At 54.8% G+C, this 17,883-nt stretch overlaps 2 protein-coding genes across 3 annotated transcripts in view; one reads left to right on the forward strand and one right to left on the reverse strand.

Moving 5' to 3' along the window:
- The first annotated feature begins 3,815 nt into the window (after positions 1-3,815).
- The window catches only part of NCOR2 (nuclear receptor corepressor 2), a 267,487-nt gene continuing 253,419 nt past the window's right edge, over positions 3,816-17,883 (forward strand). The window contains exon 1 of the mRNA XM_051972629.1: positions 3,816-4,132. The gene's annotated coding sequence lies outside the window, so the exon portion shown is untranslated. The remainder of the gene's footprint in view (positions 4,133-17,883) is intronic.
- LOC127545386 (uncharacterized) lies at positions 9,476-17,121 on the reverse strand. Of its 2 annotated transcripts, none has more exons than XM_051972644.1 (2): positions 15,128-17,121; positions 9,476-14,048 (listed from the first exon to the last, which is right to left on the reverse strand). In XM_051972644.1, the coding sequence occupies exons 1-2, from the start codon at positions 15,568-15,570 to the stop codon at positions 13,217-13,219; spliced, it is 1,275 nt and encodes a 424-aa protein (XP_051828604.1). In that variant the 5' UTR covers positions 15,571-17,121; the 3' UTR covers positions 9,476-13,216. The 2 variants fall into 2 exon arrangements, with proteins under 2 accessions (XP_051828604.1, XP_051828605.1); XM_051972645.1 differs by having other exon boundaries at positions 9,476-14,184.

Below are 17,883 nucleotides of genomic sequence, written 5' to 3' on the forward strand. Positions count from 1 at the left end.
CTGCACTTGTAGATCAGCCTAGCTAACTCTGAAGAGACTGAGCCTTGAGATTGGGTACCATGTAAGAATTTCTTTCCCTTACCTCCTGCTAGCATTGGCTTTGTAAATAGGGGCCAGGGTCCCACCTGTCTGGAGGAGAGGGCTCATCTCGAGCCATTTTGTGGGACCTGACCCCATTTCCTTCTCAGTGAAAGGCAGGGATTGAATTTGGGGTTCTTTTGCAGCTCTGAATCAGTAATCTTCCAATCTGTTTATCCCTTGCTTTTTATGTTTCTAGAAAACAAACAGCCTTTTTGAACATGTGGTATAAAGGCTAGAACATGGGACTTTGAATCAGGGAAGATTTGGGATCAAATAGCTTCATGATATTGGACAAGTCTGGTACCCACCTCAAATTCAACTTTCTATCTTTTTTTTTTTTAAATCCAATTTTCTGCAGGGGCGCCGCTAGTGCCTTTTGTCCCGAGATTCTCTCTTCTCCACTCTGGATCATATCTTTAAATATTAATTTATTTTTCCAAATATATGTGAAGATAATTTTTGAACATTCATTTTTTGTAAGACCTTTTCTTCCCCTCCCCCCTTACAGACAGCAAGAATCTGATATAGGTTAAATATGCACAATCCTTTTAAACATATTTCCATATTATCATGTTATGCAAGAAACAAAAGACCAAAAGGGGGAAAACAAAAGGAATGGAAAAAACCACCAAACAAAAAGGTGAAAATATTAGATTTAGGTCCATATTCAGTCTCCATAGTTCTCTTTCTGGATGTGGATGACATTCTTCATCCCAAGTTTATTGAAATAGCCTTGAATATTTCATTTGTTGAGAAGGGCCAAGTCCTTCACGGTTGCTCATCCCACAGTTTTGTTACTGTGTACCATGTTGTCCTGGTTCTGCTCATTTCACTCAGTATCAGTTCCTGTGAGTCTCTCCGGGTCTTTCTGAAAGCATCCTGCTGATTGTTTCTTATAGAACAATAATATTCCATTATATTCATATACCATAACTAACAACTGATGGGCAGCCACTCAATTATGTGGAACGTAGCTAATAGGTACTTAGTCATTTTTCAGTTTGCTTCTCTCTTTAGAATGTGAGCCTCTTGAGAAAAGGGAACATTTTTGCAAAACCTAACCCTATAAATGCTGTTTTATAAACCAATGAACAAGCTTTGGTGACACTAATAAGCTCACTACGTGCTAAACCCCATGTTAATCAATGGGGATACAAAGGAAGGAAAAAGAAGTAGTTCCGGCACTTGAGAAAATGGCGATCTAATTGAAGTATTTTTGGTTTTAGTTCCCCTCCCCCCATTCACAATTAATTGATCCACCAACAGGTGTTTATTAAATGCCTAATCAGCCCTGGCACTTATAACACCACGGGTCCCCCAGGCCGCTGTGATCATTTCTCTCTCCTCACCCTTTCTTGAAATGCTAAGTTAAGGTGCTTCCTTCCTTCCCCAAAGTGGACGAAAAACAGGAATAAAAGATATTATATGAACGGCTACTCTGGGCCAGCGAGGGAGATCCAGTGGTCAAGGCTGGACGCCACATTACTAGTTAGCAACCCTCCTCTCTCTCTTTTCCTCACCCTTTTTTCTGGTGTTTTTCAGATTTTTGGCAGATGGCTTCAGCTGAGTCTGCAAGGAAGTGATGCCAAAAAAAAAAAAAAAAAAAAAAAAGACATTAAAAAAAGTTGGAACTGAAAAAAAAAAAAGCCAATCCCACTTTTCTAACATCTTATAGAAAAAGAGATAGGAAAAGAGGCCAGAACACTTGATGTAAGGCCTTGCTTTTTTAAGGGGAAAAGTGAGCATTCGAGAAAGCCAATTGTTTTTTTTTGAGGAAATGGGGGGGGGGGAAGGATGAGGACATAGGTATAACTTCTACCCCCCCCCCCCTTCAGGGCTTCTGGCATGTAATTAACACTCCTCCCAACTTGCCACAAAGAGCAGCTCGGGCCAGAGAAGCCAGTGTGTGAATGTGGGTGTGTGAGTGTGTATGGGGTGTGTGTGTGTGAGTATGAGAGAGTGATTGTGTGTGAGTGTGTGTGTGTGAGAGTAATTGTGTGTGTGAGTGTGAGTGTGTGTGTGTTGTGTGTGAGAGTGTATGTGTGGTGTGTGTGTGAGTGAGTGTGATTGTGTGTGTGTATGGGGTGTATGTGAGTGTGTGTGGTGTGTGAGTGTGTGTGAGTGTATATGTGGTGTGTGTGTGAGTGAGTGTGATTGTGTGTGTGTGTTGGGGTGTATGAGTGTGTGGTGTGTGTGTGTATGTGAGGGTGTGTGTGAGTGTGATTGTGTGTGTGTGTGTATGGGGTGTATGAGTGTGTGGTGTGTGTGTATATGTGAGGGTGTATGAGTGTGTGGTGTGTGTGTGTGTATGTGAGGGTGTGTGTGAGTGTGATTGTGTGTGTGTGTTGGGGTGTATGAGTGTGTATATGTGAGGGTGTATGAATGTGTGGGGTGTGTGTGTATGTGAGGGTGTGTGTGTGTGTGTGAGTGTGATTGTGTGTGTGTATATGTGAGGGTGTGTGTGAGTGTGTGGTGTGTGTGTATGTGTGTGTGTGTATGTGAGGGTGTGTGTGTGTGTGATTGTGTGTGTGTGTGTGTATGGGGTGTATGAGTGTGTGGTGTGTGTGTATATGTGAGGGTGTATGAGTGTGTGGTGTGTGTGTGTATGTGAGGGTGTGTGTGAGTGTGATTGTGTGTGTGTGTTGGGGTGTATGAGTGTGTATATGTGAGGGTGTATGAATGTGTGGGGTGTGTGTGTATGTGAGGGTGTGTGTGAGTGTGATTGTGTGTGTGTTGGGGTGTATGAGTGTGTGGTGTGTGTGTATATGTGAGGGTGTATGAATGTGTGGTGTGTGTGTGTGGTGTGTGAGTGTGTGTGTGAGTGTGATTGTGTGTGTGTGTGTTGGGGTGTATGAGTGTGTGGTGTGTGTGTGTATGTGAGGGTGTATGTGAGGGGGTGTGTGTGAGTGTGATTGTGTGTGTGTGTTGGGGTGTATGAGTGTGTGGTGTGTGTGTGTATGTGAGGGTGTATGTGAGGGGGTGTGTGTGAGTGTGATTGTGTGTGTGTGTTGGGGTGTATGAGTGTGTGGTGTGTGTGTGTATGTGAGGGTGTATGTGAGTGTGTGTATGAGTGTGTGGTGTGTGTGTGTGTGTTGGGGTGCACAGTTTTGACAGCACTGGATCTAGACCATGGCCCCTCCATAGTTTATAATTTAATAGTTCAATGTGATTCCAGGAAAGTATCTCTGCTGGGAGTGGGGTGGGGGAGAGAAGGGGGACAGGCCGGAGCTCAGGGCCATTCCTGCAGAAAAAGAGAGGAAGGAGCGAGAGAGAAGAGAGAGAAAGAGGAAGGAACGAGGAGACGGGAGAGGAAAGAGGCAGAGACAGAGAGATACAGCGCAGACACAGAGACAGAGACAGAGAGATTCAAAGACCGAGAGACTGAGAAAAGGAGCGAGGGAGGGGGAGCCCGGGGGAGGAGGGGGCGGCAGCCACAAAGAGAGGCAGAGGCACAGTCGGAGGGAGGGAGGGAGGAGGGCGGGAGGCCGTGAGCTCCGCCGCCAAAAGAAACTCTGCCGCCTGCGTGTGTGCGCGCGGGAGCGGGAGGCTCGCGGGGGAGGGGGAGGAGGCTCCGCGGGAGGAGGGAGGAGGGAGGAGGAAGAGGGCGGGGGGAGGGGAGCGGCGGCGGCGGCGGCGCGCGGCCCCTTTAAGAAGCCCGAAGGGGGCCGGTCTGGGGAGAAGGAGCCCGGAGCTGGTCGCGCGCCGCTGGCAGAAGCGCTGTGGCCGCCGCGGGGCTGAGCGAGAGCGCAGAGCTGCCCGCCTGGAGCCGCGGCCCTGCCTCCCTGCCCGCCCCGCTGCCGCTGCCCCCCCCCCCCCCCCGAAAACCCCCGCTGCGCTCGGCCCGGCCCCCTCATCCGCTCCCGTCTGCGCCCCCCATGGGCGCCCCGCGGCGGGCCCTCGGGGGCACAGGGGGCCCCGGGACGGCGTCTTAGGAGTCCCCGGGCCGGAGCGGGAGCAGCCCCTGGCGCCGCCGCTGCAGAGACCCCCGCCAGACAGCCCGGCGGCCCGCCGAGAGAGAGGGGGCGTCCAACCCCGGAGGAGGCCCCGAGAGGTAAGCTCGCCCCCCACCCCGGGGCCCCGCGGGGGGAGGTGGGGGCGCCCCCCAACCCGGGGGCGGCGCCGCGGACCTTTGTGCACTCGTTTCCGGGGCGGGCGGGAGGGTCCCACGAGCGGCGAAGGCCACGGAGTTGGGGCGAGGAGCGAAACACCCCCCCCCCCTCCGCTTTCGGGCGCCCCTCCCCGGCCGAGCGGGCCAGAGGAGTTAATCCCTCTCACCCCACCCCCCTTCCCCAGTTCCTTCCTCCTAACCCCCTACCCCGGCCCGGGCAGTCTCGCGACACCCCCCTCCCCAAACACGTAGCTACCGTCGGAAAACCGCGTCTAGACCGGGGCCCCCGAGTGGGGGCGGGGGGAGCCGGCGAGCTGAAACTTAGGGGAACTCCGGCCCCTGGGGAGGGGGAGGAGGAGGAAGCTGGGGTCGCCCTGCGGCCGCTCTGATTTGTGCCGCCTCCAGATTGGGGGCGGGGAGGTGGAGGGGACGCGGGGGGGGGGGGGGAGCGCCCCGGAGGCCCGGGGGGCTGCACCGCCGGCGGAGCGGGGGAGCTGTGTGGCCTTGGGCCCCCGGGGCGCCCGCGTAGGGGTGTCCCTGCGTGGAACTTGTCCAGCCCGTGTCCTAGAGGCAGCTGCAGGCATGGCACGCCCCGAGAGCTCCGGCCTCTCCTTCCTGCACCCTTGGGGCCTGCGGAGCCTGAGAAGTGTTGTTGCTGCCGGCGGGAGGGGGCGGCGTGGGAGGGGGTGCGAGCTGCACAGGAGGAGGGAGCCGAGCCCGAGCCTTGGAGGCGCTGCCCCCGACTCCGGGCTCGGCTGCTGGGCCAGAGGGAGGGGGTTTGTTGTGTGAGCGAGTGTGTGTGTGCATGCATGCGTGCATGTGTGTGCGCGTCCCGGAGACACGCAGAATATCCTGTCTCGGGGCCGGTACGAGGGGGGCTCTTCCTCAGGAATCTCCAAGGGAAACTTGGAGAGGGCTTGCGGCGGGGAACAGGAAGACTCCCCTCCCTCCGTTTTCCCCCCTCTCTTCCTCCCCCCCTCCCCCTGCGCTCTAGGACTTCCCCCTCCCCCCCTGGAATCCCTGGCTTGTGGCTGAGACCCAGAGTAACCCAGCCCCGATCCTCCTGGGGCAGGTAATGGGGAGGCCTCGCTGGGGTGTGGGGAGGGGGAAAGGTGGCGGTGGTTTGTGGTTGAGTTCCTGGCCTCCCCTCAGGGCCGTCTGGGGCCGCCTCATTGGGCCGCCGGCCTTGACTCCTCCTTCCTTCCCTCCTGGTGTCTCCTGGTGACAGAATTATGAAGTTGAGATTCGGTGTTGTTGATCTTCCTTTGTGGATGCGTGGGGGGACGGCCGGGGCCCAGATGGGAGGCAGGGGGGCAGCCGCGACTCGGGCGTTTGTTGTGGATCCTCCACCAAACAAAGCAGGAACTGCGCCTGGAACCGAAGCCTGCTCCGTCCGGGAGTGCGGGCCGCGCCGGCTTTAATTTAGACTGTTTTGGGGGGGTCGGTTAGGTTCGCTTGTTGTCCCCTTGTCCTGGTTTTATGGGGCTGGGGGTGGGGGAGTTAGCTGAGCGTTCTGTTCTTTTGCGAGACCACAGAGTTCTGGGAGCCTCCTCTGAGGGTGCAGGTGGGGCCAGGGGTGGGGGAAGGGTGCTGGGAGGGGGTTCCTTGGGCCTGCCGGGAGTGAAAGTGACTTGTGTTTCGGCAGGATGATGCGACGCTGTTCGCCGGCAGGGGAGGGTGGTATTAATAGCAGGCTTGTGGCTGATGTGTAAAATTGATAGCTCTCCCCAGTTTAATATGCATGTAACACTCCCAGACAGACGCACACACGTGTGTTTTTCTGTTTGGGGTAAGCCTGTAACTTTTTCGCTGGGCAGAGCTCTGCCCTTGCATCTCTCACCTCCGCAGCCCTGCCACAAGCCCGAAGACAGTTTCTGCTCCTCGAGTGCTCTCGGGCCCTGGGCTGAAGCAGCTTGTTCTCCCGCACTGGGGAGCGGGTCTGAAGCCGGCCCGCGACTTCCAGGCCGCTCCCTCTTAGCCACTGTGCCCGTGGGCAGAGCAGGGCCGGGCTGTGCCTGGGAGGTGGGCTTGCTTTTGTAGTTATCATTGACCGTGGTCGGTCCTGGCTGCATTTTGGGTGGAGTAGATAGGTAGACAAGATCACAGTCAGTAAGCGTTTATTAAGCACCTACTGTGTGCCAGGCACTGCGGATCCCAAAAGGCAAAAGGTGAAATTACAATCTACAAAGCAAGCTACGTATGGGATAAATAAAAAATAACTCATGGAAGGAAGGCGCTGGGATGGAGGTTTGGGGGGCAGCCAGGTGGTGCAGTGGATAAAAGCGCCAGGCCTGAAGTCAGCAGGACCCGAGTTCCAATATGACCTCAGACACTTAACACACTTTAGCTGTGTGACCCTGGGTGAGTCACTTAACCCCAATTGCCTCAGCAAAAGCAAAACAAACAAAGAAAGATTTTGGGAAGGCTTCCTGCAGGAAGAATTTTAGTTAACAATAAAATAACCAGGAAAGCTGGAAGGGACCGTTTCATTTTACAGATGAGGAAACTCAGGCATAAGAAGGGGAATTGATGTGCCCAAGGTCACATCCCTGGCAGAAATTGGAGGGGTTTGGGCCAGGGTCCTCCAGTTTGCATTGCTCCCTGCCCCTTGCTTGGAGATGAGCTGACTTGTCCCCGAAGCGTCACGGTGGCTGGCAGTCTGGGAACCTGGCTCTTCAGCCTCTCTCTCTGTGTCCCTTCCCCCAGTAAGTGTCTGAAGCTGGATTTGAACTCAGGTCTTCTTGACTGTCTTTAGCCTCTTGAAACTAGAACTTGCAGCTGGAGTCCCTTGGCCTAGCCCCTCCTCTCCTCCCCCTGCACTTGAATGGCTTTGGAGGTCCAGACCTCCGGTTATCCTTCGGATACAGGATGGATGACAGGCTCTCCCCCCTCCCCCCGTTGTTCAGACTGAACAACTGAGTCTGGGCAGTGCCTCGGGAGAGAATTCGATGTTATCCCTCTGCCAGCAGTTATTGAGGGCCGCCTCCCACGTTCTAGACGTTGGGGGAGGCCCTGGCACAGACAGAAAGGAAATGCAGTGTGTGGACAGTCTGCAAGGCCCTGGCTAGGAGGGGACCTTGAAGGAGGCTCCCAGAGGCTGGGGGCATTCGCTGGAGGTGAGGGGCAGGACTGGGGGCGGGGGGACCTTTCCCAGAAGGTCTCCTGGTAGGGCAGCCTCATTTCTGTTTGGGAGCACCCTCCCAGGCCGTGCCCTTGCTCCTGACAGCGCCCTGGCTCCCTCTGTTCTCAGTCTCTTAAATCTCCCCGTGGAAATTAACTGCCTGGGCCAGTGTGCGGGTCCCTGGGGCTGAGGGCTGGGCGTCTGCAGAGGCCTTGTGGAGTGCTGGCCTCTTCCCATTTAGCTATTTACGTTGGGGGATCGATACTATTGATAAATCCATGTAAATGCTAATGTGGCTGTCAGGCCTGGCTAACGGATGGAGGCCCTAACGGCTCCCATTTCCTGGGGAGGAGTTATTTGGTGTAATCAGGCCCTGTTAATTGGAGAGCGTCCAGGTGAAGGTTTGGGAGAGAGCTGCTCCCGGCCTCCGGGACAGCAGGGCTTGGCCAGAAGGTCAGCACCTGGGCCCCCTTTTCCTGAAGGAAGTGCGCTCCCCCCTTCCGCCCCTTGGCTCTAGACTCTGGGGCCGGCTGCTGGCCTGGTGTAGTGTGGGAAGGTGAGCTTCCTTTTGGCCAAGGGGCTTGCTCTTTCTGGTCTCCTTCTGGGGCCTGTGGGCCCGGGAGCCGCGGGGCAGCACGGGAAGGGGGGGCTGTGGTAATGGGTCATTTCTTACCATCCGGCATTTACCCCCCAGGAAAGTGAGGCAGAGGGAGGGGCTGAGCCATCTGCCCTGAGCCCAGAGCCGGATTGGAGCTGAGGGGGGTGTTATGGGGGGCTAGTTGGGGGTGTTCTGTCCAGCAGGCTGATTCATATTTAGGCACTGATTAGCCTGAATGGCTTTTTGGGGGCCACTGAAGTAAGAGGATCTGGATTCAAATCCTCCCTTTGATGCTTTCCACCTTTGTGATCTTGGGCAAGTATCCCCCGAAGTCCCTCCTGGGCCCCAGTATCTGTTTATGAAATGGGGGAGGGGTTGGACTGGAGGACGGAAGCATTCATTGCTGTGGCCCAAAGCCTGGGACTCCTCCCGTAGCGCGACCTCTGTGCTCCCAGGCCGGGAGCCGCTCCCTGCGTGCTGGGGCTCGCGCTTTTCCCTCATTTGCTTCTCCCCAGGTAGGCTTCAGAGCAGGCAGCTCCCTTCAGAGGGAACAGTTGGGCAGGCCTGGTAATTACTGCGAGGTAACTGGAGATGCCGGGGAGCACCTTGTGGGGCTGGGGGGAGCACCACGTGGGGCCTGTCGCCCCCTGACAGACGGGGAGAGCTGGACCCCGTCCCCTTCAGCATCGGGCCTGTAACGTGGGGCTGTGGCCCCTGGGTAGCGGCTGCTCCCTCTGCCTCAGGCTTCCCGGACGGCCCTCGGCCCGCTCCCCTTCTGCCTCCTGCCCTCGCTCCTTCTGCTCTCCCTGCGAGCTGGGCCCGGTGAGGGAGTCGCCCCTTCCTTCTCAGCGGGCTTGGGGATGGGAGCAGAGGGGGGGGGGCCCAAGGCAGGAGGAGAAGGATTCCCAAGGCCGGGGCTGGTAGCTGGGGCTGGCTGAGAAGGTGGCAGGGGCCCTGGAACAGGGTGGGCTCCGAGCCCTGCTCGCTCTGCCTCTGCCCTAGGCTCGCCCTGCCTCTGCCCTAGGCCCCCCCAGGGCTTAAGCCAGCTTCTCCTGGGGGGGGGGGTCTGCACAAAGAACAGCGGCCCCATGCCCACTCTGCCACTGCAGCCCGGCCTGTGTCCTTCTGTCCGAGTTCTGTCTGGCGATGCCAGCGGGGCCTGGGGGGGGTCTGTGCGGCCCCATGCCCACTCTGCCACTGCAGCCTGGCCTGTGTCCCTGTGTCCGAGTTCTGCCCGGCGATGCCAGCGGGGCCTGGGCAGCAGCGGGAGAGGCTTGGGGTCTGCCCATAGTTGGGGGCCCTGAGGCCCAGGGAGACTCAGCGGGACCCCAGCTGCAGGGAGCTCACGTTCCCCTCAGGGCGATGCCGGGACTGTAAGAACAAGTGCAGTCAGCCTGACCCGGGCACATTTTAGCCCTTTGCAGTTCCTGTTTACTGTGCTCCAGGATCCTTTTAGAAGGAGCTCCTTGCTGCTCCCGGGAAGGCTTGTCGGGGTGGGAGGCGAGAGCTGGGAGGGGCAGGGCCGGCCTCTCCTTTGGAGAGTGGGGGAAGGGTGCAGGGGGCTGGGCCGGAGCGGGCTATCTCTGGGCCCTCGGGCCTCCCCTGGTCTCTGGGGCCGCTTGTCCCCTTGAATCATTTCCCTCTCTTGGAGAGCCGCCGCTGACATTTTCTGGCTCGGGCTGCATTTTTCTGGATTGGTGTGCTTTCCTTTCTTGCCGCCCCCTTCCTCTCTTTCCTGCCTGATCTTCCCCTGCTCCAGAATGGGGAAAGGGTTAGCTCAGGACCTCCCTGCTGCTTCCACTAGTGGCTCTGCCCCCTCCCACCCCGCTCCCCAGCCTCTGGGAACCCCTCAGAGGGGGATTACGGGGAACTTTGCCTGCAGCTGATGCGAGGCCGGAGGGCTGGCGGGCTAACGGGGCCCCAGGGAAGCCCAGAAATGTGAGCTTCGCTCCTCTGGCCTGACCGTCGCCCTGACCAGGGTCAGAGAGCCAGAAACTGTTCCTCGAGCTGGTGGGATGGACTGGCCTGGGAGCCAGTGGATCAGAGACTCCCCCCTCTGGGCCCCTCCGTCTGTCAAACCAGAACGGGGAGGGGACATGCCAGGAGCCTAATGCAGTTCATATGTTGGCCACCTGCTGGGTGACATCACTTGCTGTTTATTTGTCCTCAATTTGCCTCTTTCCAGGCAGCACGGAGGGGGTGCTGGGAATACGGGGTTTGGACTGGGAGGGCTCCGGTGTGAATGCCTTTTGGACCCTGGGTGACTGACTTCTGCCTCAGTTTCCTCCTCTGTAAAATGAGGGACTTGGACTTTCTGGCCTTTGAGGTCCCTTCCGATCTGGATCGAGCTGTTCCCGTTTACGTCTGAGAAAGCTGCAGCTCAGAGCGGTCATAAGCTAGGGTCACCCGGCTAACGAGTAAGCATCTGAGGTGGATTTGAACTCGGTCCCCTGGACTGCCAAATGCAGTGAGCTTTGAGATCCGTTCCTCAAGTCCTGGACGGGCCCAACTGGAAGCGCTCCCCGTGGTCTCCCTGTGGCAGATGAGGCGGCGTCGCGAGGCTCCGGACGGGAGCTCTCTGGCTCTGGGGAGTGCCTTGTTCTGCGTTACCCGAGTGTCGGGAAGCCGCCGCAGGCCAGAGTTACGAGTGGGGTCCGGAGGCTTCCGGGCGGTTCCGTGCCCGCCGCTCCGGGTTCGGCGACTTCTCTGCGCGCGAGGACGAGGGAGGCCCCTTTCCTTTCCTTTTTTTTTTTTTTTTTAATAGCTTTTTATTTACAAGTTATATGTATGGGTAATGGGAGGCCCCTTTTCTGCCCCGTGGGGCTTCCCCGGAGCTGGAGCACGGGCCAGAGAGGGCTGGTCCTGCACCCAGCACGTGGGGTTTGCCTGTCTCTGCCGGCTGACATTGGGCAGAGTCGCCGGGGTCCGGGAGATCTCACCGGGCCCTTCCCAACTCATGCAAGTCTTCGCAAAGGTTCTCCTTGACCTCTGCTTCCTATAGCACCCTCGCTTCTAATTCATCCGGCCCCCAGCGGCCCTTCAGATCAAAGCCTAAAAAAGTGGGTGCGGGAGGAGGGGGCGGCCCTGCAGAACTCAAGCTGCACGTCAGCCGGGACAGGCGGGGGTCCGGACCCGCAGCCCCCCCTCTGGGAAGAGAGGTGTGGGATTTTTTCCATTTCTGCATTTCCCTCCAATCTGCTGAGCAGTGCTAGCTGTGGGGAGGGGGCAGCCCACGGTTCTGACACTGGCTTCATCCTCACGGAGTCACAAACAGAACATACCTGGTGGGGCCGGGCCCGGGGGAGGGAGGACTCGGGGAGCACGCTGTGGGAGAGGGCGGTGCTCGGGGATGGTGCCCCCCGGCCGGCTGGTAAAGGGCGGCGGGAACCAGGAACGTTGATGGGGTCGTGGCGTTTTTGGTGAGGTGAAGTCACTGCCAGGGTCACCCGGCTAGGGAGCACCGCGTGTTGGAGGCCAGATTTTGGCTCAGGTCCTCCCGTCTCAGGACCAGTCCTCGTCCCCTGGGCCCCGGCCAGCCCTCTGGGTGTGTGCAGGCCCCGGGGCGCTTTACCAGTGTGAGCTCGCTGCTCCTCCCTCACCAAGGCTCTGGGAGGAGGGCCCTCATTTCCAAGTTTACAGATGAGAAATCGGGCAGCGGGGAAGGATTACTCAGGCCGCACCAGCGGGGTCGGAGAAGCGCCTGGGCCTGAGTCTGGAAGACCTGAGCCGGGCCCTGGGCGCTTCCGGCCGTGTGGTGCTGGACCAGCCACGCCCGTCTGCTGCAGTCTCCCTCAGCCATTGGTCGCCCGGCCTCGCAGGGTGCTGAGCGCTGGCACGGGTGTGGGACACGGGGTCGCTCCTCTCAGAGCGGACCTCTCCGGCGGCGGAGGCTTCCCCGAGAGCAGGGTAGCCAGAGGGCGAGTCTTGGACTGGTCCCGGCCCGAAACATCTCGTGATTCATGTGGCTGCTGAGCAGCGAGGGCCAGACTGGGGTTCCGGACCCCGGCTGGCCCGGCTCTCCCCCTCCGCCTGCCCGGGACTGGCCCGGGGTGCTTCAGAAGGAGCAGTCACGGGATCCCTCCCACAGGCAGGGAGGGGCGCCAGCCACAGGGCTGGCCTGCCTTCTCCGGGGTCGTGGGGAGCCGCTGGCTCGAGGGCCCTTTCCAGGCCGCTGTTGGGGCCGGGGATCTGGCATCCCCCTTACTTGGTGGCCCACTCCCCAAGTGAGTGACCTGGCTGGTTCTCCCCCGTGGTCTGGGCACGAGAGAGATGGAGTCAGGCTCAGGAAAACCTGGGCTCCAGGCAAGACTCGCCCCCTCCGAGGAAGTCTTGTTGTGAGGGGCAAAGGAGAGCCGAGCCCTTGGCCCCCCGTGAGGCCCTCAAACACAAGCTCGGCTCGGAAGGTGGCTGGCGAGACCTGCCTTCCAGTCCTGCCGCAGAGGCTGAAAGCGGGTGACCCTGGGCAAGTCACTCCCCCCTGCTCGTCTCAGTGTGAAGTGGGGGAGCCCTCCCCTCCGGCTTCGAAGAAAGCCCTCTTTGTGAAGCGCTCTGCTCATCTTGGGGTGCTTGTACAGGCCGGCTGCTGGGGGGGGGCATCCCTCCCCCGGAAGCAGAATGGGAGAAAGGAGCTTGAGTCAGGAGTGACTTAGCCTCCCTCTGTGTGCCCCACAGCTGCGACTTCCAGACAGGAGAGGGACAGGAGAAGAGAAAGACACAGAGAGAGAGGAAACAGAATCACAAAGATAGAGACAGAGACACAGAGATAAACAGACAGAGAGACACAGAGATAGAGAGGAAACAGAGAAAGACACCGAGATTGAGACAGAGAAGAGAGAGAGAGACAGAGACAGAGATAAACAGAGACATAGACAGACATAAGAGGTAAACAGATAGAGACAGAGAGACAGAGACACATAAACAGAGACAGAGAGACACAGAGATAGAGAGGAAATAGAGAAAGACATAGAAATTGAGACAGAGAAGAGAGAGATAAACAGACATAGACATAGAGGTAAACAGATAAGAGACAGAGAGACAGAGATAAACAGAGATAGAGAGGAAATAGAGAAAGACAGATTGAGACAAAGAAGAGAGACAGAGATAAACAGAAACATAGACAGACATAGAGGTAAACAGATAGAGACAGAGAGACACAGAGATAAACAGAGACAAAGAGACACAGAGATAGAGAGGAAATAGAGAAAGACACAGAGATTGAGACAGAAGAGAGAAAGACAAAGAGATAAACAGAGACATAGACAGACATAGAGTTAAACAGATAGAGACACAGAGACACAGAGACACAGAGTTAAACAGAGATAGAGAGGAAATAGAGAAAGACACACAGATTGAGACAGAGAAAAGAGAGAGATAAACAGAGACATAGACATAGAGGTAAACAGATAAGAGACAAAGAGACACAGAGATAAACAGAGATAGAGAGGAGATAGAGAAAGACACACAGATTGAGACAGAGAAAAGAGAGAGAGAGATAAACAGAGACATAGACATAGAGGTAAACAGATAAGAGACAAAGAGACACAGAGATAAACAGAGATAGAGAGGAGATAGAGAAAGACACACAGATTGAGACAGAGAAAAGAGAGAGAGAGATAAACAGAGACATAGACATAGAGGTAAACAGATAAGAGACAAAGAGACACAGAGATAAACAGAGATAGAGAGGAAATAGAGAAAGACAGATTGAGACAAAGAAGAGAGACAGAGATAAACAGAAACATAGACATAGAGGTAAACAGATAGAGACAGAGACACAGAGATAAACAGAGACAAAGAGACACAGAGATAGAGAGGAAATAGAGAAAGACACAGAGATTGAGACAGGAGAAAGACAAAGACAGAGATAAACAGAGACATAGACAGACATAGAGTTAAACAGATAGAGACACAGAGACACAGAGTTAAACAGAGATAGAGAGGAAATAGAGAAAGACACACAGATTGAGACAGAGAAAAGAGAGAGAGAGATAAACAGAGACATAGACATAGAGGTAAACAGATAAGAGACAAAGAGACACAGAGATAAACAGAGATAGAGAGGAGATAGAGAAAGACACACAGATTGAGACAGAGAAGAGAGACAGAGACAGAGATAAACAGAGACATAGACAGACATAGAGGTAAACAGATAGAGACAGAGAGACACAGAGATAAACAGAGACAGAGAGGAAATAGAGAAAGACACACAGATTGAGACAGAGAAGAGAGAGAGACAGACAGAGACAGAGATAAACAGAGACATAGACAGACATAGAGGTAAACAGATAGAGACAGAGAGACAGAGACACAGATAAACAGATAAACAGAGACAGAGAGACACAGAGAGAGAGGAAATGGAGAAAGACACAGAAATTGAGATAGAGAAGAGAGAGATAAACAGAGACATAGACATAGAAATAAACAGATGAGAGACAGAGATAAACAGAGATAGAGAGGAAATAGAGAAAGACACACAGATTGAGACAGAGAAGAGAGACAGAGATAAACAGAGACATAGACATAGAGGTAAACAGATAGAGACAGAGAGACACAGATAAACAGAGACAGAGAGACACAGAGAGAGAGAGAGAGAGATAAACAGAGACAGAGACAGAGATAAATAGAGACATAGACATAGAGTTAAACAGAGAGACACAGAGACAGAGATAAATAGAGACATAGACATAGAGGTAAACAGATAAGAGACACAGAGACACAGAGATAAACAGAGATAGAGAGGAAATAGAGAAAGACAGACAGAGACAGAGAGACAGAGATAAATAGAGACATAGACATAGAGGTAAACAGAGACAGAGATAAATAGAGACATAGACAGACATAGAGGTAAACAGAGACAGAGAGGAAATAGAGAAAGACACACAGATTGAGACAGAGAAGAGAGAGAGACAGAGACAGATAAACAGAGACATAGACATAGAGGTAAACAGATAGAGACAGAGAGACACAGAGATAAACAGAGACAAAGAGACACAGAGATAGAGAGGAATTAGAGAAAGACACAGAAATTGAGACAGAGAAGAGAGAAAGACAGACAGAGACAGAGATAAACAGAGACATAGACATAGAGTTAAACAGAGAGACACAGATAAACAGAGACAGAGAGACACAGAGATAGAGAGGAAATAGAGAAAGACACAGAAATTGAGACAGAGAAGAGAGACAGAGACAGAGATAAACAGAGACATAGACAGACATAGATGTAAACAGATAGAGACAGAGAGACAGAGACACAGATAAACAGAGACAGAGAGACACAGAGATAGAAAGGAAATAGAGGAAAGACACAGAAATTGAGACAGAAGAGAGACAGAGACATAGACAGACAGAGGTAAACAGAGACAGAGAGACACAGAGAGATAGGAAAGAGACAGACAAAGACACAGAGATTGAGACAGAGAGGAGAGACACAATAGATAGACACAGACACAGAGATAGAGACAGGAGAGACACACAAGAGATAGAGATACAGAGAAACAGAGATAGAGACAGGAGAGACATACAAGAGATAGAGATACAGAGAAACACAGAAATAGAGACAAAGAGGAAAGGAAGAGAGACACAGAGATAGAGACAGAGACATAGAGATGGATGGGGAGACAGACACAGACACACACGAGTGACCGTCCCCTGAGCAGCTGGCATTTAGACAGGACGCAGTCTGGTTCAGGGAGAGTGCTGGCTTGAGATTCAGGTCTGGGAAGTGAATGTAGGCTTTTCTCTGACTCCCTGTGTGACTGTGGGCCTGTCACTTACCTGACCTTTGTTTGCTCCTTGGGAGCAAATTTGGGTTGGACTGGGCTGGCAGGCCTGACTGGCCATTGGGTCCAGTGCTCCGTTTACCACAAGCTGAGACCCCAAGGTATGACGTACCTTGCCCTGGCTCCCACAGCTAGCAAGTGATGAAGAACCCGGCTTTTTGTGACTCGTGTCCAGGGCCCGCCGCCTCTTCCTGGCCTTTGAGGCCTTGGCCCCCTCCAGCTCAGTGACTCCATGACCTACCTTGGGCTTTTTATTGTGGGGCGTTTGCTGGCTCCCACAGCTTCTGTGTGAGTCGTGGGGCAAGGGGAGGAAGCCCCCCAGCCCTGCCCTGGGAGGAGCCAGTGGTGGGGAGGAGGCCAGGCCCTTCCTCCTCTGGCCGTGGGCATTCTGGCTACTCCCTAGCTGGCTGACCCCGTGAAAGTGGCCCGATAAGGACCTCAGTGTCCTTATCTCTAAAGTTGCGATAAAGGTAGCAACAACCCCAGGAGGTTGCGAGGCCTAAACGGAATAATGTATGCTGACCTTTAAGTGTTTTGGAAAAGTGTGGACTTTTTTTTAACTGACATTTATATAGGTTCTTGAAGTAATTTAAGGTGCTCTATAAATGTGAGCTTGTGTGTATTAGTGGTGCTTACATAGGTTTGGAAAAGTGTGTGACAAAGCTCCAAACATTCTACTGACTGACACAGAGGTCTGCTTCACATGAACCTCCCCATGCCTCAGTTTCCTCATCTGTTAAAGGTAGGAATTGGTCTCTTTGGGCTCTTCTGGTCCTAAAGCCAGGGCTCCTGAGTGTCAGAACGGCCGTGTGAGGCTGGCACTAGGCAGGGCTGTGGGGCTCCCATTTTATTGTATTTTCACTTAGTATTTTTTTCACTTTATATATATAGTTTTCAACATTCACTTTGGTTGTTTTCTCCTCTCTTCCTTTCCTTCCCCTTCCCCCAAACAAGCAATCTGACATAAGTTATAGAAGCACAATTATTTTAAACTTATTTCCACATTAGTCATGTCGTAAAAGAGGAATTAGAGGAAAAGGGAAAATCCGTAAGAAAACAAAAAACAGAAAAAACACAAAAAAGCCGGGCATCCCGACTCGATGGTCCTCTCTGGAGGTGGATGGCACTTTCCATCCCACGTCCATTGGACTTGGCCCGGGCCACCCCGTTGCTGAGAAGGGCCAAGTCCACCAGCGGATCATCCCAGGCCGTTGCTGTTGCCGTGTTGGGTGTTCTGGTCCTGCTCCCTTCACTCGGCCTCTGTTCATCGAAGTCTGTCTGGGCTTTTCTGACATCCTGCCGCTCATCCTTTCTTGGGGCTCCCATTGCCCCCACAAACCACAGCTCACTCAGCCCTCTTTCCCGCTTCTGGCTCCCACAAAGTGAGCTGCCCTTATGCCTTTGGGAGAGCCTGGGGTGGCGGGTCCTCCCACACAGCGAGACGGTGTCAGGGCTGGGTCTGCTGAGTCTGCGTTTGCTATCCGCCCTCCCCCACCCCGGACGCTGCCCCCAGATAGAAAGGACAGAGCAGGGGACCTCGGGGCCACTTCTTGCAGCAGAGGAGGGAGCTGGGACCCAAGAGGTGGCATTTGAACTGGGTCTGTGTGAGTCTCTGAGCCCCCTCACCTTGACCTCCGAGAAAGCTCAGGGGGAGGAGAAGGTGGGGGGGGGGTCCTGGTCATAGCTTTGCCCCTTGTGGCCTAGGTGGCTTCTCTCTTGGTCTCCTCCAGTGGCTCAGGAGGCCTGGGACGGTGGCGTCAGTCTCAGATAGAAACCGGGGGGCATTAGACCAGACATCTGGATTGTTGGGGCTGCTTGGTCCGGGAGACCCTCATGGTCACATCAGCCAGGTCCCCTGCATTTTCGTCTCTGTTAAGTATGTTCCAGTGTTCGCTAGGTCAGTGCCCGTGGTCGAGGGGAGGTCTGAGCCTGGGCTCCTCTTGGGTGACACTCACCCAGCTGTCCGGTCACTGGCCCCCTCAGCTGGGTCTCCTGAATGGCCTCCCTTCCCCTTCCCAGAGGGGAAAAGCTCCGGGGGCTGCCACTTTGTGAGAACTCTGGGGAGAGCCCCCCAGTCAAAGAGCCTGGGAAGTGGGGGCCCTTGTGGACACCAGGGAGCTAGCTGGAGACTGTTCTCTGTGACTGAGGGCGGGAAAGCCCCGTGGGGGTGGGCACCTCTCTCCCTTTAGTCCTGCTC

This window comes from Antechinus flavipes, chromosome 1, assembly GCF_016432865.1.
Source record: "Antechinus flavipes isolate AdamAnt ecotype Samford, QLD, Australia chromosome 1, AdamAnt_v2, whole genome shotgun sequence".
Lineage (NCBI taxonomy): Eukaryota > Metazoa > Chordata > Mammalia > Dasyuromorphia > Dasyuridae > Antechinus > Antechinus flavipes.